Here is a 26,200-nt window from a genome sequence, read left to right on the forward strand (position 1 = left end):
CTTTCCTGCTTAAGCTGTCTCCTCCGTCTTCGTTACAATTTCAGTAGTATGGAGTCTCCTCCTTACCCTCCCTGAAGCATCATGCTCCCGATCCCATTCTTCCACCTGCGACTTCGGTACTCTGACCAACTTATGTGCAGTCGCGTCACCCCCCACATGGATAATTGTCTGACGAAGCTCGTACCCGCCTATCCGGGGGAATACCTTGATCCAGAGGTAATAGTATACTCCGCAAGCGGCGATACTATTTAAGCCATATATCATTAGTTCTGCTGCTCAAGAGGGACAAAAGTACAGAGGATATCAAACGGTGACTCACATTGCAATTCCCACAACACAGTACGTCGCATACCAGAAGCTCACATCTCCGCCATCTGCTCCGGTGCTCGGGGGATACCACGGCGCAACGAGCATATACAGACTCGAGAGAATGGCAAAGTAGACGGATATAGTCCAGGCTCTGTAGCCGGATGGAGGAAAGTTGAGTCGCTGGCGCCGGTGTCGAGTGATGAGGATACCCATTGCCAGGAGAAAGTTGAAAGCGTTACCGGGGTAGATGCTCAAGTCGACGACTATTGCACAAATTAGATATGTGCGAAAGCATAACAGGGCATGTACGTACTGAAGTTGAAGGCATCTCCGGCCGGGGGTGCGATAATCATGATAACCGTGAGTGCCCATTTGAGGAAGTAGGGTCCTAGAGGCGTTCCAAAGGGACGAGTCGAGGTCCAGAAAGCCGTGAAGGGAAGAACACCTTGTCTGTACCAGACGCATATTAGAACGGCCGTGGCAGAGATGGTGGAATAGAGCATACCGTCCGCATTCCCGCAGCATACGGGACTGACCGATCAACACGGCAAGAAGGTTGCCTAGCGCGCTGAGACAGACTAGAACATTCAGAGCCCTAGATGCTCCCGATGTGCCAAAGACCTTCTCGAAGAAGAGGCTCGCTGCTGTGACATCCGAGTTTAGAATTTCCTCTTTGCTCGCAGCAGAAAAGTAGGCAATGTTGGCGAGGATGTAGAGAACAGCTGTCATGAAGAGGGCAACAGGAGCACTCCAGCGAAGTGTCTTGACAGGATCCTGTTATATAGCGTATTAGTGCAGTAACAGCAGAGTTGGAGGAGGCGAGCCTACCTTAACTTCATTGACGACGTTACAAGCATTTTCGTATCCAGCATACGAAAACATCACTTTGACCAAGGCGTTCGTTGCCCCGTACACAGTTGCGCCAGAGGTCCCTGAAAAAGCATCACGGAAGTTGACCAGGGGGTCCTTCACTGGGGTATGGCCTCCCAGGACGACGAATCCAGCGATACCAATACTGCTTCGTCAGATTCCAATCAACCAGAGATGCGGAGTACACATACAAGATCAAAGTGACCAGCTTGACGACACCGATAGCATTGGCCACTCGAAGAGACCATTTCGTGTTGAAAGCCAGCACTGGCATAAATCAGTCCCGTCCAGTATCTAGAATCATCTCGGGCAGAACATACTCAGCACAGATACAGTATATGCCGCCACCGCAACACCCTTTTCCTTCCATGGAGTCGAATCCGCATCCGCAAGCTTGAACAGATATTGCGCCAGTACTGCAGTCAACAACATTAGCTCTGTACATCTATCGGCGCGATCTGGGCGTCATACCAACAGCATTGCTGCTACTGAATGAAAACAGCACAGTCTGCATCGCAAACACAGTCGGAAAGAAGTATTTCGGCCTCGGATACGCCTGCTCCAGATATACCACCTCCGATCCAGATCGGCTGGGGAAATATGACACGAATTCCATATACACGGACAGCATGCTCGCCGCCATAAAGAAACCGATGACCCAGTAGAAGAGACTCAGGCCGACAGATCCGGCGCCCTCGAGAACAGTGGATGCTTGATACGCAGCAGTTAGCATTGATCGTCACCGACAACCATGAACCGCATTGTGAAGTATTGTAGAAGTACTCACGAGTCGAAAAAACACCCGTTCCAATCATCTTACTCAAGTTCAAGAAGATAACCGTCACCGCACCTACCGAGTATCCCAGAGGCGATTTAGACTCGATCGGGGCACCACTCGCCTCCTGGTACGTGCGCTTGGAGGAGTTGGCGCCCGCATCGACAGTATATTGGAGATTTCCATCCTCAATGACGCTGGCGGTATCGCTGGCCTGCTCCGAGGTCGCGCCCGCTTCCTCTGCTTTCGTAGTGAAGGGTAAGAAACCCATTGTGCAGGGATGTATGCCGGAAGGTTTAATCCGCAATCTCTAATATCCATGTTCTAGAGATACCATGCAGCTCTAATATAGGGATCTGAAAGGCCGAGGTGGTACCTGCACGATGCTCATTGCGGGATGCAATGGCGTGATTCGTGCCGGCAGTTATCCTGCATGTTTGGGTTTAAGATGACATGATAAGCTGGATGAGGTGCTTGATTAGCTTCCGAGTTGCGGGGAAGAAGAGGCAAGATTAGTAGAATGTATCTCGGTTGTTGTCGTTGGTCAGAAAGTATGTGCCTGACATTGAGTGGGTGAGAACTATATCTGCCATTGAAATCTTGGCTCAGTTGAGGTTACAACGAACCACGGTTGCAGGTTGCCAGACCTTAATCTCAGCCGGAGAGGGAGTGCACCATGGCAAATGTGAATAGTATGCTATTCCAAGAGCTGATGTCAAGTTGTTCCGAGGGAGGAGAAGATGGAGGGCGAAGAGAGGAGAGCGATTGCACGATTGCCGGCAGTGATGACAGCATCCGCCCCGGCCCCCCCGGTGCAGCCACTAAATCTGGCCAGATGCTGCCATCTAGACTGATTCCTTGCCGGTTGGCGTCTGTCAGGTTGCATTAGTCTGATCCGATCGGCATGATAGCAAATATCTCATGCTCTTTGTCCAGGTTTCTCGTAACGAGCGATGGGGAAGCCACTAGGCTTATGTTGCCAGTTCAAAGATAGTAGCCAACCATCGCTCCCCATTATACCATGCAACCTACTGTTGCGCAGATAAAGCTGGTTGTGAATGGAAGATTCGTAATGATGGTCTAAGTTCTATGATAATATGACATGGTGAACTAGATAGACCGGAAAACAAGCAACTACTACCGCCAATCGTCGCAGGATGCACTCGTATACTCTAGTCATCCGCCGACAAATTTCAGCATTGCTTCTCCCCGATGTGCATATTGCCTACTTGGCCAAGCAGCAAGGGCACTTTACCACATCTTATTCCGCATCCCGGATACATTCCATCGCTACCATATACAAAGACCCGCGACGAATGGCATCATACGCGATGCCAACCACGTCGCCCATCGTAGGGAGGGGCGGTGGCGTCGCTTCGGTGTCCGGTGACTTGGCTGAGCCGCTTGGGCGCCAGAGTGTGCCTTCGTCTATGAAGGGAAGCTTTAAGTTCTGTCGGACATAGGTATACATCTTCCGCGACGCCTCCCCAAGGTAAGGGGTGGCATCTGGACTCTTACAATATGCCTCGCGCGTCTTGCGATACGTATCGGCCGCCTGGGAGCCTAGACGGTCAATCCAAGATTGGATGACGCCCGGGGAGGCAGTATCTTGTGGTAATACCGTAATGAAAATGGGAAGGATGGCGCGAGCGGCTTCGTGGAATCGACTGCAGGAGTCGACGGACTGTAGCTGTTCCACTTGCTTGGCAAATGAGTTCCAGGCTTCCGTGGAGAGGGTCGGGAGATTCTCGCTGGGCAAAGCGTGGACTTTGAAGCTATCGTTGAATATCTCCATGAATTCCTTTTCTAGAATTCGCATGAACTGAATGTTGATCACACGGAGGTCGAGAGCCTGGCATACAGCCACGAGATGGGCAGCTACCATTTGCGACAAGACAGTAACCGCGTCCAACGTGTAGCGACTCGATATCAATGCGAGCGAGTTCAATGCCTGGTTTCCCATTTCGGCTGTCTGGACATGGTTCCCAATAGGATTTGCGAGAAATCCTAGCTCCGACTGTAGCGCAGCGATCATGATATCTACACCCTTGAACGTGAAGGACACGCTGGGCTCGTCGGCAGACAAATTAGGAGGTAAACCATTATTCTTGGATGGATCAATCAGCTCCGTGCATTGTGCATAAAGCATACGACCCATCGACTGAATGGCCTGCCTTGCCTTCTCCATGGCGCTCGTAACCGACTTCGCCTGGAAATTGCCACCGTGTAGGACACGAGCATGGTCACCACTCGTGTCAATAAGAGGGTTGTCCGTTACCGAATTTAGCTCCACGGAAATCTGCTGATATGCCAGTTCCAGGTCTTCAAGAAGTGGACCCATCCATTGCGCAGATGTGCGAATCGAGTACCGATCTTGTCGTAGACTTCCCGGTCCGATTGCGCCTCCATCATTAAGCAGTTTCGAGTCGGAAAGGAACTTATACAAATTATTGGCAGCCGTTGTTTGTCCGGGGTGAGGGCGAACCCTTGCAAAGAATGGATCGAAGCTTTCGTTAGTACCGTGCAAAGCTTCGACACTCATTGCCGCCAATATCTGACTCAAAGCAGCAAGGCCGAGGGTTTCATGCAAAGCCAGGCCGCCTACGGCTGCAGAGGTCGCCGTTCCGTTCACGATCGCCAGGCCTTCTTTCGCATCCAGGCTGACAAACGGAATTGAACTCTCCCTGAGGGCGACATCGGCCCCTTTCACTTGACAATCGGAGTTTCGGTCACGCTTCCAAACGTGGATAGATGGATGCCCTTGCATCGCTCCGCCGATGTATGATAATGGACTGAGATCACCCGAGGCAGATATACTGCCCCTCAGCGGAACTCGAGGTGTGATATGTTGCTCTATCATCTGGAGCAGCACGTCCAAGACGGACTGCCGAATGCCGGACGACCCTGAAGCAAGACAGTTCAACCGGATAATCATGGTTGCTCTGGTCCAAGATTCCGGCATGATGGTCGCGGAGGTTGGGTCGTCCAGGGGAAGGATGTTATCATTCTGCTTGTTTGCAATGACCGGGCTTGACCCATCTAACTTGACACCGGCCTGAAGCATCTGTAGTAGATTCTCTTGCAGCTTGTTAACGGCATCGGTTGTTGTGTCAGCACTACCGCCGAACCCCGTATTGACACCTGTCGCATGTGAATATCTATCAACTGGTGCAACGGAGAAGCAAGGGCTAACCGTAGATTAGCTCCCCATCCTCCAATCTCTCTTTCAACACCACTTCCGACCGCTGCACTTGCTTGCGGGTGCTTTGCGAAAGCGACACGCGTTTTCCATATCTAGCAGCGAGTTAGCAGCGCAACCACAGCTACCAACTTTGTGCAGCTCTATGCGAGCGTAATAATAGGCAATGGCCTACCGTGCACCAGCCACGACGGTGGCCAAGTCCAAAGTCTTGCCATCCAGGTCGCGCCCAATATCGTTGGAGGAGAGGGCGTTGTTGAAGGCGGTCCAATGGTGGATAAGCAGAGTATTCATTTTTTCCAGACACTTTGCACATCCATGGAATGTCAATAGTATTCAGAGCGATACCAAGGATGCGTTGAATAACTCTAGAAAGTTGGGCCAGCGCTTGACTATATACTATTGCAGGGTTACACGTCAGATGGAACACGTCGACTCCATATTATGGAAGGGGTTTCCCATTACCTTTACCTCAGGGAGCTCCCCACAGAAACATTCCAGTGCTGTTGTGCGCGTCTAATCCACTGAACAGTGCAATGACCACAAGGCCATCATACAATGGCGAGTCAACTAATAACAAGTTGTGATAAGTAGTAACATAACTCAGTGGATAGCTAAAAACGTGGATATATATTCGTCACGGATCGGCAACATATCTCCGGCCTGTAGGAACGAATCGTAGTAAGGAGGGACTCGAACGCGCGTGGCAGTGTGGTGTTGGCTGTATCCCTGCAAGTCGGCCAGCGCCAGTCTGCAGAAGTGCTCGAGACAGACAAAGACTGGACCTCCAGGGTTTTCTAGCCTATGATATAGACGCGACATGGATAGTTGGGCCCGGAGTGCGCACGGTCCCTGGATCTCGGTAGCTTCGCTTAGAGGCCATCTCGCATTCATGTTAATGGAAGAACACTGCTCGCTCATCAGAAACAAATCAGCCGGTGTATTCAATGGCCTCAACATGTTATCGGTTAAAGAAAAGAGGGAACAATGTATGCATCGCATAGCCAAATCGTTCGGAAGATGCGCGCGGATGACAAAGCACTGGAGAAATCCAATGACGAGAGAAGCGCAGGCATGGAGAATACCCCCTTCTGCAGCCCAGCGAGATTATCTTTGAGGGTATCACAAATGACGCATTGTCCCAGTCGAAGAGCACACATGTTGAACGAAACGAACTCATCAACGTCAACCGAAAGGAAAATAGAGTTACCGGAAGGTGGAACAGAACCGCCTCCCCGGTCCCGTGATGGCGATAGGGAAACATCATGTACTAATTAATATATTCGAGTAAGTTAGTAGCGGATGGTCTAGATCTCCAACTTGCATGCCTTGTCCTTACTTAAACTTGCTCCAATCGAGTCACTCAATCAAGTTTCTGCAGATATACCCATGAGGTCATACCTTGTTCCCATAGGTTATTTGTCTTGCAGTGTAGCACATTGTGCAACCCCGGTGTGAACATCAGCCATGGAGTGTGCGATCCGATATACTGCAGTTTGCATCATTTGGCAGACGATGGAGATTGACCGAGACTTCTTCAGTGGTTCGATTATCTGGATAAATCGCGCCTCCTTGCATGGGCCTCTTTGTGATTGGGCTTATTGCTCTCGGGAATAGAACTCTTAAGTCGGATAACTTCCCGTGAAGATTATGTCTAGGGAGGAGACTGGTGGAGAGGGGTTTTATCTCCGAGCGAACAGTTGGCTGTCATCATCAAAGGATTTGGGCTCTGGGATGCATGTTACGTCTACGAGGATCGATCGCGACAATCCGTCGACTCAAGGTATAAGTTGAAACTTCAAGTTGGATCTCAGTATTTTCACAGCCATGATTTGTACTGTGGTATCTGCCCTGCAGTTCCACGGCCGAGTTTAGACGGCATCGCCCGCAAATTATTTATACAACCAAACAATTTTCCTCCTTCCCCAATTCCCTCCCCAACACATACGTAGTGATGAAGCATCAAGCTGATGATGATTATGATAGAGTGATGTTTGGACTCCACCGAACGCCTTCTATGACGATGACCGAAACATTCAAGAACCCCCAAGGTATATATGGTTAAAGAAAGACAGAAGCACGCTATGCAGCAACAGACCAAGAAATAAAAGAAGGAAGCGATGCCTGTATCCATGCGATGTGACAATATTTGACAAAGGAAATATGTTGAACGTAGCTCGACGGGTCATGTACTTTTTGTTCCAGAAAGATCAACAAAAATCGGGGACTGTGTGCACGGTGTATGAGACAAAGGAAATAGAGGTGAGTAGTTTGTGGGGGGAGGAAGTGAAAATAGACCATCGATCGAGATCAAGCACACATGACATAAGAGATAGAGTGCACATTAAGATCGTTATCTTTGTAGTTCCTGCTACAAGCCTCGAATGCTTCCAGGACGACGTAGCTCCTTAAGCAATTAGAAAAGAATGGGGTGTGCATGTTCTCGATCGATGACCTTGGTGGGTAGGAGGTGTGACGCGCGAAGAACAACCAATTAGTCGTTCACCATGTCGTCCAAGGCCATTTTGCGCCGCTTGGCTGGCCTGCTGCCCTCAGTATCCGCCTCGGTCGTCGGTGGGTCATCGGAGTGAGGTACAAGCGACATGTGCATGGCGTGTCTCTCTGCAGTTGAGCCCGGTGCTAATTGCCGAGGGATGGGCTCTCCATACCCCATGTCAGAAGCGGCGTGTCGCATTTGACTGCTAGGCGACAGTGGGTCAATCAAACCGTGCGAGGGCATTTGTTGCCGGTGCTCCTGCTGAAGAAACTCTTCCCGCGTCCGGGGCGACCACGCTGCTGGATACGGATCGCTCAGGCGATGCCCTTGCGACGCCGAGGCCGGTGTTCCCATTGTGGGAGGGTAAATGGGCGGAAGCCTTACTGGCGATTCCAAATAGCCTTCCCGCGGGTCTCTCGACATTGGAGACTCTCCCATTGGCATCCGATTCGACATCCGGGCGCTTTCGGGATAGGGAGAGATTGGGACAAAGGGTTGCTGATACTGGGGCGGCGTGGTAGTGGGGTTCATGCCTTGATGCGTGTACGATGATAGCGGTCTTCCCATGCCCATAGGCATCCGTCCCGCTGCCAGGGCTGGATTGTACCCAACAGGCATCGGGACGAACCCGGGTGGAGAAGCCGCTGTTATGGACTGTGCAGAGCCAGAGGAAGAAAAGCGTCTGTGTCCAACACTCCCCTGCATGGTGATCGACGGATCTATGGCCTGTGAATATACGGAAGCGGCCCATCTCTGTGGATGTCCAGCCGATGCTCTCATGGCCATTGCGCCCGGCTGCGCCCCGGACATCTGAAGATCTGTCATGGGGCGAATCTCACGTGAAGAAGTAGCTCTGTGTAGGGTACGTCTTGATTGGGGGCCGTGCTGCTCTCCTTGTGTCGCTCGATTGTCCATATGAGCTGCATAGGTTCTAAGCGATGCCTCCTCCGCCTTCAATGGCGGCCTTCCTCGCTTCTTGTGCGTAACATCCACACAGGTAGCCTGTTCATGTCAGTATTGCGGATCCTAGAAAGCAGTGCAATAGAAGTTGCTGCACTTGGTGGGGGAGATTATAAACGAGATGCTATCCCCTTCAAGCTCGGGGATGGGCTAGCTATTTAAGAAAATATGAGTATACTCACTTCTTTCCCCGACAGAACGCATCTGCGACATGGCCGTGCCGGATCACACCCCAGGTGCTTCTTTTTACAGTTCACGCATGCTGACGCCACATGGGCTTTGGTGCGTCGGGTGGGCTTTTGCGGTAGGGGCCGAGCCGTTGTACCGGGGGGAGAAGTTCCAAAGGAAGGTTGCGCATAAGCTGTTGCCGGAGCTTGCGGGATGCCCTGGCCCACCAGCGACGGTGGGAGTCGCGATGAGGCGAAGGCGTCGCCGGCAGGAAAGGGTTGTCGCAGCACTTCGTCGGTTGAGGCTGGGGCCACACGTTGGGTCACAGACTCATGAGGGGTGACGGCGCCAGCAGATCCTGGGGGCAGGACCGGTCCCGATGATAGCCCCGCGGAGATGGAGGTTGCAGCGGTCACGGTTGTCGCGGATTGAGGCAGCTCTGGATGTCCGGGGCGCCTGACGGGTCCAGAAGTGTCCAGCGGGTCGTCTGCTGGGACCGAACCGGACATAGAGCGAGGGAGAGGCAGATCCCGCGGGGGATATCGACGAGCATTTGTCGACCGAGGCAAATTCAACGGAAGCCGCTCCGGGCCCGGATCAAACCTGGGGTGTCCAAACTCTGTAGCGATGAAGGAAGAAGGAGGAAGGACTAATGATTGCATCTGGTAAACCTTGGTCCCGTTGCCAATGGAATCACTGGGAGGGGAGGAGGAAAGGGTTCACAAGAGGGGGAGGCGATCTGGTTCGGATCTTAAAGTAGGCAACATATCTGGTCCTCAAGGCCCTTTATTGATTTTCTTCAGTTCGTATAGTACTGTCCTTGGGGGTTGCGGTGTGTTGTTCAGTTGGCAGTCATCATTGAAACCTCACGCTTGCAGGCCGGGAGGAGCACAGGGAGCTTATAATCAGTCCGTTAAGGATCACTATTGGAGGAGTCAGAAACTAGGATGCGTCGATCAGCAGAGGGAAGCCAGATCGTGACAGCAGTTTTCCATAGCTTCGATGGTCCCCATCCTGGGATGATTTATTGCAGCATGGTGGGCGATCACTGGGGCCCAGGGAAAATGCACGGAATGGTCATGGGCGAAAAAAGAAAAAGCAATAAATTCAGAAAGCAAAAAAAGCCAGTAGCAACCAGACAAGAAGCAGCAGAAAGAACCAAGTAGATGCAAATAAATTACACCTCTTTGGGCGTACCTTACCTTTCAGTACACCGATGAGCGTGTAGGGCTTAATTCCTTTTTCGTTTTATTTTATTTTATTTTATTTTATTTCGATTTCTTCTTTTCTTTTTTGATTTTTGCCCTTTTGATGATTTTATTTTTCTTCTATTATCATTTATTCCCTCCCCTTTCCTTTTGGGACTTAGTATTCAGCTTTCTTGCTCTTCTGTCCCTCTGTCTCTCTCCTCTCCAAGATAGAAATGGGTTTTCCTTGTTTAATAAATTTCTTCTTCACTTATCTTGTATTCTTTTTTTTTTACCTTTTTCAGTTGCTTCTATAAAACTTTCGTTAAATAATCCACTTGAGAGGTAAGAAGTATGAACTGGCCCAACTCTCCCGAGCAGCCAGAACTGCGGGAACGGTGAACTATACCGGAAAGTGAGGCGTAAAATCCCGATGGGATCGCACAGTCTGTCACCAACACACAGAGGAAGAGATGTCAGAAACGAGATAATTGAATAAATAAAATCAAAATCAATTCGGATAAGCCAAAATAAGAATTAAATGTACAGGAAATAAGGGAGAATAAAATGATCAAATTGGAAAGGGGAAGCAATTCACTAATAGGAGGTTTTTGCTAGAAACCGACGCCGCAGAAGTACAAGTCGTCAACGGCCAAGGCAGTTGGCGATTCCAAGGGGAATAGAGCGAAGGAACCCGGCTGGGCGGTCTAGTTCCCCCGAGACGTGGGCCTCGTCGAAGAAAGGCCATTAAAAAGGAAGGGGGAAAATCAATGGAGAAAATGTGATCAGAGATTAGTAGTGGGCCCCCTTCTCCGTCATTGCCCGCAGCTTGTGACAAGGCTTATACCCAAACACAGAAAGTAAGTAAAGTAAGTAATTCACCCTGAAAGGGAGAGAGGAAGAGGGAGCCAGCCTTGTTTGCTTGGTCGACCGGCCATAGTGGGAAAGCAAGAGTGGGTAACTGGTGGCCAGTGCGACCCCGACTAGCAGCCGATAGACCTGATCTCCATCATGGTAGTAGATCTTAAATGGGGTAAATGTATCTCAAGCTCCGTCGAAGCTGGAAATATGTGAGTAGTATGGAGATTAGTGAGGTTCGGAGAAACGAGTGATATCAATGCTCCGGAAGGAAGAGGGGAGGGGATGGGGGGTTCCGGCTTCGATGGGTTCCCACCAAAGTCGTTGATGAATACGGAGAATCTGAATGACTTTCAGCTTCTTTGGCCGAGAAGATAGTATTTTTCCATCATTTGTGCTTCTTTTGCCTTGATTAACCTAGTCGTATCGCCATCATCATTGGTGGTACTTTTCTTACCATTGACCAACCACCCTTTTCATTCCTGTTCGCTGGGCAGGAGTTCCCGCCGAGAAAGTGAAGGGTTCGCTCGTCCTGTCCGGCCTGCTGGATCAGAAGCAGTGGCTTGCATAAGATGGACCATTGGGACTGGATGCCGCTGTCAGTGACACCCACCCAAAAGGGTAAAACACATCCCAGATGGGGAGAAGGGAGGAGGAAAAAAGGAAGAGGGGAACTGGCACTGGCACTGGAATTGGGACGAACACCGGCCAGTAAAGAGGAAGATCGACTCTTTTCTTTTTCCTCATTTTTCTTGACATTTCCCTTTTGCGCAATTCGATGATTTTTTTTATTCTTCCCCTTTGTTTATTGATTCCATCGTTAATTTTCATCTTCGTTTTATCGTGTTATTATTCCCGGATTTATCCATTTTTTTTATCAATTTAATCGCACTTTATTCTTAATTGTATTTTCATATTTATCCTTATTTCCTCATCGCTCAGTGCCAATCAGCGAGCCCGGAAGCAAGGCGAAGGGGGAGGGGAGCCACGGATCGACATGGACGCCCGCCCGCGGCGCCCATTGCCAATAGTCCGCTCGGTAGAATTGGGAGGGGAGAGAAAAGGACATTCCGTCCCCAGTTTGACACGCACTACCGAATGAGGACGGAGAATGAACACCTGCGCTGCCAGGATTTAAAGCTCGTCCATCAATTACATCGGGCGGGTAAAACCCAAAGGGTGACGGTGTGTGTATTGCCTGTGTACCCATCCCACCCTCCCCCCGTGACTCAGGATAAGACCAAGTACCGAGTACGTAGAATGATGTCCTGATCCTGCTAGACTGGTGAGAACGCCCACGTACTGGACTTTCCATACCGTTTGGTTTGATGGAGTGGTTCTTACGCTACCTAACTACCTAGTAACTAAGTACTCCGTAGTAAGTAGTAAACAGTCTTGATTCTTTTCTTTTTTGTTGGAATGGGGCGGTCGTCTCCCTTCTCCCTCTCTTATTCTTCAAGGAAGCAAGTCCAAAGTCCAAGAGTCGCTGCATGTTTATATCCCGACTGGAGATTGAAGTATGGACTGGATTTAAGGAGAGGAAAGAACGTGGTCATCTCGGAATCTCTCCAGTGATGTTTCTCAACTTTTACCTGCTTTCTTTCCCTCCCCCCACCTCCTTCTCTTGCAACTTCTGCTAGTAGTATTGTGCTTCCCCTCATACTGTATTTTCGGGATGCGCGTCTCATAATTGGGGGCCATTACGCACCAATAGTATCTGATTATCTGTCTGTTCACCTGCTTACGTCGTTCTCTTCCCCTCTTGAGATCAAGGTTAGTATATACTCCGGCCAGGCGGGTGCCGGAAATCGCGCTTCAAGGCAACCCCATTTTCTTCCAGAGCCAACAGGATAACGATAAAATAGCCGCACTGCAGCCTGCACTGGAGTCTAGTAGTCTCGGTCATCGGATGCCATGCTTCTTTTGCTCACACTCCAGTACGCCTGCGAGGTGCATAAGTGATATCAAATCGACGTGTTGTCACTCACATGGCTGACCGTTCGCGTGCCGTGCAAGGGATGAAGAACGCTATGAAGAACATGGCCAATGTAATGCGTCGCGAGGCCTCTGGGACTGGGAGAGAGCCTCCTTTGGGGGGTTTTACAAGCTCCTGAATCGGGGTTGGACAGTAGGATTGTGCTACATATTGGGGCTTCAATGAATAAACGCCAGCTCAATAGCCCCGAACCACTGGACTGAGAGCCCGCAATTCTCCGTATGGTTTCTGCAATAGGTTATGTTGGGTCCCACCCACGCAGCGTTAATACGGAGTGGATTAACGGGTGTGTGTGTGTGCCAGTTCAGGAATGTATGTGCCACATTATGCCAGCGCCGGACTGGTTGGATTCGGCCGGTCGGCTCTTGGGGCCCTGCAGGCCAAACCCCGGCACACCTATGGTTGATCATGATTCAGTTCCAGCATAAGAATTGGATAAGCGTGATGAACACCGGCATTGGTGGCTGAGAAGTAGATAGTCCGCGCTGGGATGCAAGAATGCTTGCTCTAACCGCTCTTGCCATTAGGTGGTCACCCCAAGCATGCTGAAGCGGTCGGTCTAGACTGCATAGTGATGAGAAGCACGAACAGGGGAAGGCAGCCTACACAATGTCCAGCCACAATGTCCAGTTCTCCCCCAACGCGTCCTTATTGTCCGGGACATGCGAATAAACCACGGTGATGCTTGCTTCCAAACAAGATGTGGCTGCAGCAACAGCGCCCTGGCCAGTGGAACAACCGTGTACTCCGTACCTCAGTGGTTCAAATCACCTGAGCGCCGGAAATTTTGCAGGGGGGGCGCCCCAGTGTCGGTGATGGGCAAGAAAGTTGAATGGCCCCCTCGGATGATCTGACTCTTGGATGAACGGAAAGATCCACCTGGATTCGCCGAGCACAGAACACGGAACCAAGGCGCGTGGGCGAAGCAAGAGGAACCACTCTTGGATGGCTTTTCGACAACGGTTTTTCCCATCGCATATGCCATGGAGCGTTAGCAGCCCGGTGTATCACCCACAATGGGATTTTCATTTGCTTTCCCTTTTTTCTTCCCTGTGGTCTTGTTGCCGCCCCCTTTTCTTCAGGTCTAATTGTTGCAATTACTCCTTTGGGTTGGCCTGAACTGACCTAGGTTGGAATGTTATCTGGAGTCCTAGTCTAACTAACTACTTAGTACCGAGTCACGATACAATTTTGGGGCCGGGAGCCACTGCGGGGAATTTCTCAGGTTAACGTTTTGGGCTACCATATGACAGCACCGTCATTAGCCCCTCCCCAAGCTCCATCATGGATCAATCCGAGCTCGGAGACAAATTTTGGGACCGGAAATCATTTCAGATGAGAGATGATCTTTCTTCACCACCCTCCGTCCTCAGCAAAAAAGACATAGCACCGACGCACTGATCGGGAGGCTATGGCAGTTGTTGGCAAGTGGTGGCACATACCTTTTTTAGTATGCGGGATGCCCGCAAGGGATTTGATTGTGCAGCCTAACTATCATAATCCACTGGAATTACGCGCTAGGACAGAGGGGCGGTTCGGTTCTGGCTGTTTTCTCGCTGGAAGGGAAGCTGCCAGCACGATGGATCTGCTCATTAGGGGCCCGATGACTGCCAATAGTTCGAGCGACCGCGTCCCCCCCAACACTTAAACTGAATGGGGTAAGGGGCAAAGCCATGAAGGATGATGCACCATGCAGGCTGCAGGCTGGACGCGTACGGAGAGATAGCTTAGTCTGCCACTATAATCAACCATCCCCGCGTTCCCCCCCCGAAGAGGTAACTAATTCTAAGTGAATCGTTGAGCTTTCACCTCACCCGCCCATACGAAATTACGATGGGAGAGTCTCCACGCAATGGGTTTGTTTCAATGGTTAGTAAACTGGAGTGATGAGCTGAAAACCGCGAAGGAAGCAGATCTGCCATTTCCTCATTGGGGCTTAGCTTGGCTGGGGCCACACCAACCCGATTGGGAAACACGCAGTGCCTGACAAGGCAACGATTGGCGCCCATTATTTGTCATCTGCTCGAGGCTCAAACAGACTATCGCTCGGACTACTGACGCCGCACCGATACTAACTCGGCTCTAATGATAGCTAGATACTTATCACGCCAGCTATCGATCTATCTATATCGGTGCGGAAGCTGGAGCTGTAGCTGGAGCAGGAGTTGGTACTGGACCTGTATCCGATTGCACTCCCCATTTGCTGAGAGGACCCGGCTGAGAATTCCTTTTACCCTAGAGTCATCCATGTAACCGCCTGACTCATGGCGGTTCAGCTTCAGGACATCAACGGGCGGAACGCGCACTAGCCAAAGACTAGGGCGGGAGAAGGAGAGCCGAGAAGCTCAGACACGGGAAAGCTAATCCAAAAATCACCGGTGTTGACCATCGCTTCATATGGCTATCAGCCTGGTTGCACATCCGACCTCACACAACAAGTGCTAGTACGTGTCCGGGCTACACAAGGATATGATTTAATTTTCCGAGAAGGGTCTTCCCGAGAGGGTCCCAGCCATGCTTGGTTTGCGCAGAGCGACACGAGGGGCAATGGTCACAGCAGACGCCTAAGTTGTCGTTCTGCAACGCCTCGGATATAACTGCTTCTTGCCAACCCGACCCGAGTCATGGGACTTCGTGATACCTATCTTCTCTGTTTTGTCCCAGTGAATCGGGCTACGTTATACCTTGAATCTAATTCGATCTCCGTCTAGGCACGCGGGTACGGGTAACAGCGCAGCAGTGTTGGGTGATGATTAAAATTAGGATACCCGTATCGCTGTGAAGAGTCCTCTAATACCAGCGATCAACATTCTCTTCCTTTTCATTCGTGTCCTTCACGCAGCTTGCATATGGTATAATATTACGACCAAAGGCAAGAACCAGAAGAATCGGTAAGGGGGAATTGCCACACTGCCAACGATAACAACGTGCATTGAACAACTGACGCTAGATCTAGTCGAGCCAGTCTACCCGATCCGCCATTTGATGGACACACCCGCTTCACCGAAGTAATCGCCGTCGGGAGTGCGTACTTCGTACATGTTGGCGGCGCTTTGAGCGGACCGAGTGAAAGGGTCACCGTAACGCGGATATCGCAGCGACACGACTTCGGAAAGACCGTGTCCTTCTCTTGGTTCCGGCTTACAATGGCTTCGGAGAAAAGCACCAATCAGTCTAGCTTCGTTGTTGGCACGGTGGGTTGCGTGATCTCGAGCACTGCCAACGGGTTTAGTCCTCCCAACGACATCGACGTGGCGAGTATAGATGCACCTTCGTCGCGGCTGTACATGATGTCTCATGCGCTCAGTGTGGCTGCTGTGCAACCTGGCTGTCGCTACGCACCCCGTGACAGCCCCTAGGGAGAGCGAATGGTTTCGTGTATGAGACATACCAGCTAGGAGCGGCAACTCACTAATGGCGACTCGTGATCTGGATGGGACGTGATTGTCTGCGCGAGTCAGCAACTTGCGTGGAAAACTTTGACAGTCTCGTCCGAGGCGATACACGGTGACCGCGTTAACTTCGGCCTTGGCGGTGGCACCCATCCAGTCTACCGGGAGGGCCAGAAGTTGCGAGCGACATGACTGCATGACGGACGTTGAGCCGGGTAGCCTGTGCTGCATTACGGAGTGACCTGTCATCTGCATGGGGCAATGATGTTGAGCACGTCCGATAAAGACAAAATCCAGCAGAGTGTCGGTGAGGATATGACCAGTATTGTTGTGAGTATTCCCGTCCGAGACTTCACGGTGTTTCTCTGCCCTTTAACTTTGGGCATCCCGCTTCCTAAACGCTATTCCAGCTTTTTCTCCTTTAGGTCAGCCCAAGCGATCTCTTATCGGAACGGTCCGTGAAGAGCGCCATTGCTCGCTCCACCCAGCGATGGAAGGGGCAAGCAATAATTGAAAACGGAGGTAAATCCTTCCCTGTATGCATATCAGCGACGGCACTTGAAAGCTCCTATGGCCCGTGCTCTATTACGGGGCGAATACTCCGTCTAGTGAGTAGAAGATAGCCAGCAAGTATGGCTGTTCTTATAGCGGCCTGATATGAGGCTTTAGTAGTAGCCAGTTGCTATTGAAATCGATCTGCACTGATACTGTTGGACCAACTGTTATGTATCTGCCAACTTACAGTAGTATCTGTCAACAGACAAACACTCGATAGAGATCTTCATACTCAGAATCAGTTTGCCAAGTCAATTGACTCTATTTATTATGCCAGTCTGTTTCGCAACAACCACCCACTGAAATTTAGCAGTGTGGCTCACCTTTTTTAATTCAAACCGACAGAATTACTGTGAGCTGTACTCATTGAAGGTCCCATATAGATATACTGACCAGTACTTTTATGCCACAAGTGCTAGATGAGCCTGGTAGTCTATCATTAATGCTTTGTGGATGATACATCGATTCATGGTTTAAAGCGAAAGGCAACATATATCAGCTACGATAGTCAGTTTCTGTAGAATACTGATAATAGACTTGCTTATACCTCTCGAGGTATCGAAGCCATGAGGTTTTCTTACGATGAGATCCTATATTTCTCCTTTTGTAATGCTCTATCCACCTTTACATAAAGTTGGCACATATATGTATTATGTATCATGACTGGAGTAATATGATTCAGGCAACCATATCAGCATGTTTGAAACTTAGTAAAAGCCATGAGCTTTGGCAAATAGCCACCAATTCCACTGATAATGTACACATAGATAACTTGGTCCCCAGAATACTTCAGAGTACATGACGTACTTATAGCGTAGACATAGTATGAACACATGGAAATGCCAAAGCCTACAGTGAAGTAATCACTAAGTAGTCAACAATATACCCTAGTACTTCATGTATGATCACGCCTCTATCTATCTATCTAGACTCAATGTACACTACACCCCCATACTATCAATGTATACTACACCCCCATACTAGTACTCAAGTATAATTCACACCTCTTATCAATCTACTAGACTCAATATTTAATATACAACCCTAATAACTCCCTCTCCCCTCCTAACCCTCCACCGATTACTACACTCCACGACCTCCTCCACGCACCCTTGCACCACCCACCCCCATTTCCTCAAAAACCCCGGCGTCACCTCCCAACTCTCTTTACAATGCGGCTCTCCCCAAACAATCCACCCATTTCTAGCATTTCCCGTAACCTCGTCATCATCATCCCCATCATCATCACACTCAACGCTAAGCATCCTCCCCATTCCCATTACCCCCATATCTATATCTGAACCCCGTCTTAACTCCCACTTCTCCATGATATATCCCCCAACTATATCCCTCACAAACTCCTCATGATCAAAACACGCCTCCCACGCAATCAAGTTCTCGCGCATGCGTGGAAAAGGCACGAGATCTATCCACGAGCAGTGGATGAGATTCTGTTGTGAAGGTGTAGGGAAGAGGGATGTTGGGATAGGAGGAGATGGAGATGGGTAGGAGTTGGGGATTAGAGTGGCGTAGATGGGGAAGATGAGGCCGTCGTGGATTATTTGAATGGATTCATTAGGATTGGGGCCCGGGATGTGGGATGTGGAGAGGGCGTAGAGGAGGGTTTTGTTGGAGTAGAGTGCGCGGAAGACGTTGTGGGTTATTAGGTGGAGGAGGTGGTGGTCTGGGGATATATTGATACTGATAGATGAGGTTGGGGGAGTTAGAGAAGGTGAATGTTTGGTTTGTGTTTGAGAGAGGGTTTGTGAGTTGTGTTTGGTGAGTGAGGATGTTGATGATGATGATGATGGCGATGTCTCGTATTCAGAGACTCGCCAGCGGTGCACGCTGTATGGACGGGCGGTTTGCTCCTTGTGCTGGCCAGCTTTCAGGCGGAGTCCTGAGTGTATAGTTAGCTACTACTACTACTACTAGCTTAACAGCCTGTCTTTAACTATAGCATGACTCACGGCGTGCTCGCTGGTTTATTCGGTTTTGGAGCTTCTTCCGCTGTCGTTTCTCGTCTGCGGATGTAGTGGATGACGGCATCGTTGAGTGAGATAATAGACTGATTTATCAGCCGTGAGGGATTTTCGAGTATCCAAAAAGTCTGTAGATGCTTCTGTATCTTCTATCTTCGTATATACGGACAGACTAGATTCAAAAAGGCGAAAATGGTCAGCCACGAAGTCAGAGGATGATGATGCCAGATGATAGCCTTGTCGGACTAACCCGAATTGGCAATAATGTCAGCCAGTACTTCTGCCTTGATCGTTGTAGATTTCTCCCTCTCCACCATTGTCGATGTGCGAGAAATAGTATAAATAGACTGTTGATTCTGCTCAAAATGCAGTATCATTATCAAGCATACATTACAATCTCGTCTTCCTATATATTCAACCTCCAACATGTCTCCTTACACTGCCGTCCACGCCAACCCCCAAGGCCCCGGTGATGCTCGACCCACAGCCCTCCAGATCGTCCAAGATAGCAACATGCAAAACCAACTGAAAGGCAAAGTCGCCGTCGTGACAGGCGTCTCCTCCGGTCTGGGAGTCGAGACTGTCCGTGCCCTCGCCGCCACCGGCGCAACGCTGTACCTAACAGCCCGGGACCTGAGCAAAGCGCGCACAGCCCTAGGCGACATCTTCCAGCCGGAGAGTATGGAGCTGGTGCAGATGGATCAAGCCTCTCTATCCAGCGTGCGACAGGCCGCAGAGCTCATCCTCACCAAGACAAACAACAAAGTGAATATCCTCATCGGCAACGCCGGGATCATGGCCGTGCCGGATCTCCAGCTCACTGAGGACGGGTACGAAGTGCAGTTCGCGACAAACCACCTCGCCCATTTCCTGCTGTTTAATCTGCTCAAGCCGGCCCTGTTGGCAGGGAGTAGTCCTTCATTCCAGTCACGAGTGGTTCTGGTGTCGAGTTCAGGACATCGCGTTCATGGGATCAATGAGGCGGATAATTATCACTTCCAGAAGGGTGGATATGAGCCATTGGTTGCGTATGGGCAGTCCAAGACGGCGAATATCTATACGGCCAATGAAATTGAGCGACGGTATGGCGGACAGGGGCTGCATGCATTGAGCTTGCATCCTGGGATCATTGCTACTGGGTTGGGGAGGTTTCTTTCCGAGGAACAGATTCAGGCGCTGTTGAGTGATGAGACGGTAGCCAGGGTTGCGAAGAGTACGGAGCAGGGTGCGGCCACTACACTGTGGGCAGCTGTGGGAAGGGAATGGGAAGGTAAGGGGGGGAAGTATCTGGCGGATTGTGCAGAGGCAGAGGATGGAGAGCATGATGGGCATGTCGGAAGGACGATTGTGAGCTATACTTATTGGCCAGAGGGAGAGGAGCGATTGTGGAGAGATTCGTTGGAGATGGTGGGCTTGCGTGAGGATTAGTTGGAAGGAGTTGAGTGTCGTTTCATGCTTTGTATATTCAATTGATGATGATAAATATATGTAATGCAATCAATCATTCCACTCTTATTCTTCAGACTTATGATTGAGTGTTTTTATCATAGCAAAAGATCATCTGACAATCTCCCGACAATGCAAGGGAAATTGGCCCCCAACCGCAGTCAGCTCACCCTCCACTTTTAATCAAGCTAGGCACACGCTAATCATCCTTCGAGGATCAGGCTACAGCCTCATGTCAGTCAGCGAATGTATAAAGCTGCTCTACACCCTTCCTTCTTTTTGTCTTTTCAAACATACTACACTGAATCTGACACCGACACTGCGATCTCACCATGACAAACCTGAAGCCCATTACCGTCTGGCTCACCCGTAAGTTCTAGTTCACTAACTATGCATCATACTCCAATCTACTCTACTAACAATCTCTCTTCTACAAATGTATAGCTTCCGGTCCCAATCCATGGAAAGTCAGTCATCCCCACCTTCCACCACCACCATACATACAACACCATCCACTAACCAACAAACCAGGTCATTGTAATCCTCGAAGAACTCAACATCCCCTACAAAATCAACTCTTTCGGATTCGAAGATGTCAAGAAACCCCCCTTCATCAACATCAATCCCAATGGCCGAGTACCGGGTATATCCATCATCCCTTCTTCCCCTCACTTCCCCACACCTATACTCTCCCCTCTTTTGCCAACAATACCCAACAATTACATAGCATCACTGCATATAACTAACCATCTAACAACAAAAACAGCAATCCAAGACCCCAACACCACCACAAACACCACTAATATCCCCTTCACCCTCTGGGAATCCGGCGCCATCATCCAATACCTCATCGACCTCTACGACCCCACCCACAAACTCACCTATCCACCAACCACCCCCGAGAAACATCTCCTAAACCAATACCTTCACTTCCAAATGAGTGGACAAGGGCCATATTATGGCCAATGTGGATGGTATTATTCCCACCTTCTTCAACCCTAGCAAGAGCACCACTAAGAATAGTATCTAGGTTCTCCGTCCTCGCCCCCGAAAAACTCCCCACAGCAATCACCCGCTACCAAAATGAGATCCACCGGGTTCTATCCGTCCTCAATACGATTCTCACAGGGCGAACGTGGCTAGTAGGTGAGAAGTGCACGTATGCGGATTTGGCGTTCTTGCCGTGGAATTGTCAGTTGGGGATGCTGATTCCGGATGCTGATGGTGGGGATATTCTGGAACCGTATCCGTGGGTGAAAGCGTGGCAGGAAAGGATGGAGGGGAGGGAGTCGTGGAAGAGGGCTATGGAAGTCAGGGAGAGGTTGATGAGGGAGCAGGGGCTTGGGGTTAATGGGATGCCCGAGGGGGTGAAGGATATTGGGGAGTATGAGGAGATCATCAAGAAGAAGGAAGAGGAGAAGAAGAGGATGATGGATGAAGAGAGGGTAAATGAAGAAGAAGGGGTGTTGGGGTGTGTTGGGGTGGGAAATTTGAACGGATATCAGGAGAAAGTGGTATCGAGGCAGAGTGAGACTACAGAGGACGATGATAGGTGGGATGAGGGTACAGGGGTGATGGGGTGTTATAGAATTGGGGCCTAAGTTTACGGCATCATCATGGTATGCTGGTATAATTAATCACTTTTATCTAACATGGTATCTACATATGCAAAGACCCTAGCATACAAGCCAGAAACTACTTCTTCCTCGACGGTCGAGCATTCTTCTCCCGTCTCTTCTGCTTCAAATTCCGCGCTATCCGAATATCATCCGTATTCTTCAGCTCACTCTTGCCACGCGCCGCGGCTCCTCCCACCTTACCGAACTGGCGTTCCTTGGCCGCCTCGTTCTTCTTCTTCATCTTATCATAATCGCCGCGGAGCGGATCAGCCCGCTTAGGCGCCTGCTCCTTGTTATGCTTGAAGCGTCTACCACCGCGGTAGCTGTTCAGATCCGCGCCCAGACCCGGTGTCTCAGCCTCACCCACACGCGGCAGACGAGTCAGTCGCTTGCCCTTCTTCCAGGCGTCGAAGCGTCCGCTGCGGAAACTGGCGGCGATCTTGGCACCACTCTCACCACGCACCAGACGAGTGCCCTTCGATCCGTCCTCGTCGTTCTGTCGCGACACGTACTTCTTGTGTCGCTTGTCCCAGCGCATCATCGTGCGAGGCTCGCCGAACCCGCGGCTGCCCTCGTCGCCGAGCAGATCCATGGCTGCGTCGCGGGATGCTTGTGCGAAGTTGGCGTTAGTGCCGGAGTGCACGCCGTATGCGCGGTCTTCGGCCATGTTGGTGTTGTTGGGGGTGTAGGACATGAAGTATTCGGGGTTCTGGAAGGATGTGGCGCTGGCTTCTTTCTTGGCCTTCTTGTTGCTGGGCTGGTTGTAGGATGAGAAGGTGACTTCAAGGTCGGATTCCGAGGCGAGTGACATGTTGTCGGCGGCACCTGCGCCAGCTTCGTCCTCATCGGAGAAGGCACCGTCATCGGCGTCGGCGTCGGCGTCGCCGGACTTGGTCGGGACATCGTCATCGAATTCCGATTTCGCTTCCTGGGCGCGCTTCTTCTTGGAGTCGAGGGTGGTTCGGACACGCTTGATCGTGGTGAGCGCCTCCTCGTTCTCGGGCTTGCCGCTGCGGCGGTTGTTCACTTCGAAGATGGTCTCATTCGGCCGGTAGCCTCCGATGCGGGCCAGCATCTTCTCGCGCTCGGCTTCTAGTTGACTGGTCTCGTCGTTGAACAGAGGGTGCACGGCCGTCCAGTTGTCGGACGAGACCACCTCCTTCGAGCGCTTGGCACTTTCCAGAGACGCCGCATTACGCGTGCGCAGGTAGAGCTTTTCACCCTTGCTGGCGACGGAACGCTGCGCAGCAATATCTACTGTATCGTCCAGGACCTTGGTCACCCACTCGCAGCACTGAGACAAGCCGTCGCGGGGGAAGCCTCCGACGACCACATCCTCGGCGAAGTTGACTTGGTCGCCATGCTCCCGACCGAGGACCAGTCGCCGGCCGAGGAACAGCTGCAGATCGAGCAGATAGGGGGCATCGGAATCACGGACCAGACTGTAACTCCAACCAGTGCGGCCAGCACGCGCGGTACGACCGACACGGTGGACGAAGATCTTGGCTTGCGAAGGAAAGTCGTAGTTGATGACATTGGCCAGAATAGGAATATCAATACCTCTGGCCGCAACGTCGGTAACGACCAGAATGTTCGTCAAACCGGCACGGAAGTTGTGCACTTGGATTTTACGAGCCGTCTGATCGAGGGAACCGTAAGCGTAGGAAGTCGCGAATCCTGCTTCCTTCAGCAGAGAATACAAGTAGTCGACGTGGTGCTTGGTTGCGGCGAAAATGATTGTCGAATGCTTGGTGGGCGATTCCTTAAAGTTGCCTCCTTTCTCGACATCCGATCGCTTCCGCTTCTTCGAGAACTTCGAGAACTTTCCCTTTCCACTGGCGTTCTCTTCCTTCATGCGCTGTGCGACCTCCGTGGGGCCCGTGGGCATCTTGATCACCTCGTGGAGGATATACATCAGTGCGCCCTCCTTGTCTCCAGACTTGACCGAGAAGAACGCATTCTGCAGATCGGGCGAGATCTTGCTCTCAGTATCCAAGCGAACAAGCGTAGGCTCCTGCAGACCAGCGCGCGCGAATTCCACCAGGGATTTGGGCAGGGTGGCCGAGAAAAGCAGGGTCTGACGAGTAGACGGCAAGCCGTGAAGAATTTCGGTCAACTGGGCAGCGAAACCCATTTCGAACAGTCGATCGGCCTCATCGAACACAACGTAGCGGATACTCGACAAATCGAGGTGCATTTCGACCTTCAAATGCAGGAACCGACCGGGCGTCGCGATCACGATATCGGGGTTACCAGCCATCATCGAGAACTGTTCCTCCAGACTATCACCACCAACCAACAACACGGACTTGAGATCCGTTCCCTTACCCAGCTCCTTCACGACCTTCAGCGTCTGCAGCGCCAACTCACGCGACGGCGACAAGATCAACCCACGAGCTCCGACCTTGGTGCTATGGCTCTTCAACTTCTCAATCATGGGAATGACGAACGCAGCGGTCTTTCCCGAACCTGTGCGCGCCATACCCACAACATCCTGGTCCTCCATAATCACCGGGATCGTCTTGCGCTGAATAGGGGTCGGCACCGAGAAACCCTTCCTCGTAATGGCCTTCAACAAGTTCGCATTCAGTCCCATGGCCTGGAAACCACCACCCTTCTTCACCGTGCGACCCTTCAGATTCGACGCCTTTCGGTTCGCCGACGCCTGCGTCTCCGCGATAAACGCCTCGTCGTCTTCGCCGTCGTCATCATCGCCGCCGTCCATCAGGCCGTTGAGGAAATCGAGCTGCTGGGGCGCCGGGGCCTTCGGTTGCCGCTTGGGCTGCTTCGCGGGGACCTCGTTGTCGGAGTCGCTGTCATTCTGGAACAGGGCATTGGTGATGTCGAATTCGTTCTCCGACATAGCCGGAGAAGCGGCACGACCAGGCATTTTGAAGGTTGGTTCCTGGTCAGCCTGGATGTGGTATTGGTACCTATCGTGGAGTATGCACTTATCAGTGAGACTTTTTTTGAGAATTCCGCCGGGCGGTGAGTGTTGCCGCATCAACGTTGTGCCGGGAGCAGGAGTGCAATGAAAGCAAACAGAGCAAATCAGGCAAACAGACACCCTCCCCGCGACGCGTCGGACACGTCCCGATGCGGTAAAATGCATTGCATCCAGTGAATCAATCTTCACTGATATTCACCAAGTTCATCATTCACTCACTATTTTAGCATCACACATATACACCATGGGTGAGTATATCCTAACTACACTCTACTGCATAACCGCACTATCACTTACCTTACTCCCCACTCCACGCTTCACCCTCTATACTCACTCACCTCACGCGTCCGATATCCCCAGCTAACCATCCCTCCAGACTCCGGCTACAACAATTACAGCAGCACCTACAGCGGTGGAGGCGGCGGCGGCGGCGGCTTCATGCCGGGCGAGATGAACAACAGCCCAGCAGGAGGAAAGGTACACCCATCCCATCATCCCCCACCACCTCAAATGCCCACCCCGTACTAATATAAAGAAATGAACAACAACAGTCCGACTACACCAACAACACCCTCCGCCCCATAACCATCAAACAAGCCCTGGACGCAGTCCAACCATACCCAGAAGCCCCCTTCCAAATCGACTCCGCCGACATCTCCAGCATCTGCTTCGTCGGCCAAGTGCGCAACATCAGCTCCCAAACCACCAACATCACATACAAGCTCGACGACGGCACGGGCGAAATTGAAGCCAAGCAATGGATTGACTCCATGTCCGCCGATACCATGGACACCGATGACAACAGCAAGACCGCCACCGGCGGGAAAGATAAAATAGAGTTGAACGGGTACGCCAAGGTGTTTGGGAAACTGAAACCGTTCGGAAATAAGAGGTTTATTGGTGCGCATTGCATTCGGCCTGTGAAGAGTCTTGATGAGGTGCATTGTCATCTTCTCGAGGCGAGTGCCGTGCATTTGTTTTTCACGAGGGGGCCGCCTGGTGCGGGTGATGCTGCTGGTGCTGGTGCTGGTGCCGGTGGTGTGGGTGCTAAGGGAGGGGATGCGGCGATGGGTGGTACAGCGGATGATTATGGGGCTGGTGGTGCCGGGAGGAATTTGCCTGCTATGAGTCCTGTCGCGAGGAGAGTGTATAATCTGCTTAGGACGGAGCCGCAGAGTAATGAGGGATTGCATGCGCAGTTGATTGCGGCCAAGTTGAGCTTGCCGATGCCGGATGTGGCCAGAGCTGGGGATGAGTTGCTCACTGCGGGTGTGATCTTTTCGACGGTGGATGAGCAGACGTGGGCGATTTTGGAGTTCTAACTTTGAATCTTTGTGCGGATAAAAAAGAATAATTTGATGTGATTATGGCATTCATTGCATGAATTGAAAATAGTTTATGGACTGTTAACTATTATGTAGAGTCATGAGGCATCGATCT

At 51.1% G+C, this 26,200-nt stretch overlaps 9 protein-coding genes across 9 annotated transcripts; 4 read left to right on the top strand and 5 right to left on the bottom strand.

The window, feature by feature from the left end:
• Window positions 1-9: 9 nt before the first annotated feature.
• Window positions 10-2,225, bottom strand: ASPBRDRAFT_122413 (high affinity methionine permease; the record flags this gene model as incomplete). Its single annotated transcript, XM_067617511.1, has 9 exons — window positions 10-244; window positions 320-572; window positions 623-759; window positions 815-1,083; window positions 1,138-1,324; window positions 1,371-1,446; window positions 1,500-1,595; window positions 1,651-1,890; window positions 1,967-2,225. 9 exons carry the CDS (start codon window positions 2,223-2,225, stop codon window positions 10-12), a joined length of 1,752 nt encoding a protein of 583 aa, XP_067480697.1.
• Window positions 2,226-3,215: 990 nt separating this feature from the next.
• On the bottom strand, window positions 3,216-5,447 carry ASPBRDRAFT_121426 (aromatic amino acid ammonia-lyase; the record flags this gene model as incomplete). Its single annotated transcript, XM_067617428.1, has 3 exons — window positions 3,216-5,095; window positions 5,148-5,248; window positions 5,329-5,447. 3 exons carry the CDS (start codon window positions 5,445-5,447, stop codon window positions 3,216-3,218), a joined length of 2,100 nt encoding a protein of 699 aa, XP_067480698.1.
• A 2,200-nt stretch (window positions 5,448-7,647) lies between these two features.
• On the bottom strand, window positions 7,648-9,440 carry sclB (putative C6 transcription factor; the record flags this gene model as incomplete). Its single annotated transcript, XM_067620745.1, has 2 exons — window positions 7,648-8,652; window positions 8,793-9,440. 2 exons carry the CDS (start codon window positions 9,438-9,440, stop codon window positions 7,648-7,650), a joined length of 1,653 nt encoding a protein of 550 aa, XP_067480699.1.
• A 5,776-nt stretch (window positions 9,441-15,216) lies between these two features.
• ASPBRDRAFT_194401 (uncharacterized protein) lies at window positions 15,217-16,178 on the top strand (the record flags this gene model as incomplete). Its single annotated transcript, XM_067620746.1, has 2 exons — window positions 15,217-15,263; window positions 15,776-16,178. The coding sequence occupies 2 exons, from the start codon at window positions 15,217-15,219 to the stop codon at window positions 16,176-16,178; spliced, it is 450 nt and encodes a 149-aa protein (XP_067480700.1).
• A 1,473-nt stretch (window positions 16,179-17,651) lies between these two features.
• On the bottom strand, window positions 17,652-18,918 carry ASPBRDRAFT_205697 (uncharacterized protein). The gene is made up of 2 exons (XM_067621751.1): window positions 18,737-18,918; window positions 17,652-18,666 (listed from the first exon to the last, which is right to left on the bottom strand). The coding sequence occupies exons 1-2, from the start codon at window positions 18,813-18,815 to the stop codon at window positions 17,798-17,800; spliced, it is 948 nt and encodes a 315-aa protein (XP_067480701.1). The 5' UTR covers window positions 18,816-18,918; the 3' UTR covers window positions 17,652-17,797.
• Window positions 18,919-19,138: 220 nt separating this feature from the next.
• ASPBRDRAFT_41136 (uncharacterized protein) lies at window positions 19,139-20,245 on the top strand. Its single transcript, XM_067624497.1, has one exon. The coding sequence runs from the start codon at window positions 19,175-19,177 to the stop codon at window positions 20,174-20,176; it is 1,002 nt and encodes a 333-aa protein (XP_067480702.1). The 5' UTR covers window positions 19,139-19,174; the 3' UTR covers window positions 20,177-20,245.
• A 109-nt stretch (window positions 20,246-20,354) lies between these two features.
• On the top strand, window positions 20,355-21,842 carry ASPBRDRAFT_503913 (uncharacterized protein). The gene is made up of 4 exons (XM_067626532.1): window positions 20,355-20,563; window positions 20,639-20,661; window positions 20,726-21,168; window positions 21,225-21,842. Exons 1-4 carry the CDS (start codon window positions 20,527-20,529, stop codon window positions 21,793-21,795), a joined length of 1,074 nt encoding a protein of 357 aa, XP_067480703.1. The 5' UTR covers window positions 20,355-20,526; the 3' UTR covers window positions 21,796-21,842.
• On the bottom strand, window positions 21,525-24,744 carry ASPBRDRAFT_41138 (ATP-dependent RNA helicase DBP10). The gene has a single exon (XM_067624498.1). It carries the CDS (start codon window positions 24,701-24,703, stop codon window positions 21,890-21,892), a length of 2,814 nt encoding a protein of 937 aa, XP_067480704.1. The 5' UTR covers window positions 24,704-24,744; the 3' UTR covers window positions 21,525-21,889.
• A 105-nt stretch (window positions 24,745-24,849) lies between these two features.
• ASPBRDRAFT_174147 (putative replication factor-a protein) lies at window positions 24,850-26,082 on the top strand (the record flags this gene model as incomplete). Its single annotated transcript, XM_067619768.1, has 3 exons — window positions 24,850-25,008; window positions 25,137-25,237; window positions 25,312-26,082. Exons 1-3 carry the CDS (start codon window positions 25,005-25,007, stop codon window positions 26,080-26,082), a joined length of 876 nt encoding a protein of 291 aa, XP_067480705.1. The 5' UTR covers window positions 24,850-25,004.
• Window positions 26,083-26,200: the final 118 nt, after the last annotated feature.

Source organism: Aspergillus brasiliensis, assembly GCF_001889945.1.
Source record: "Aspergillus brasiliensis CBS 101740 unplaced genomic scaffold ASPBRscaffold_4, whole genome shotgun sequence".
NCBI lineage: Eukaryota > Fungi > Ascomycota > Eurotiomycetes > Eurotiales > Aspergillaceae > Aspergillus > Aspergillus brasiliensis.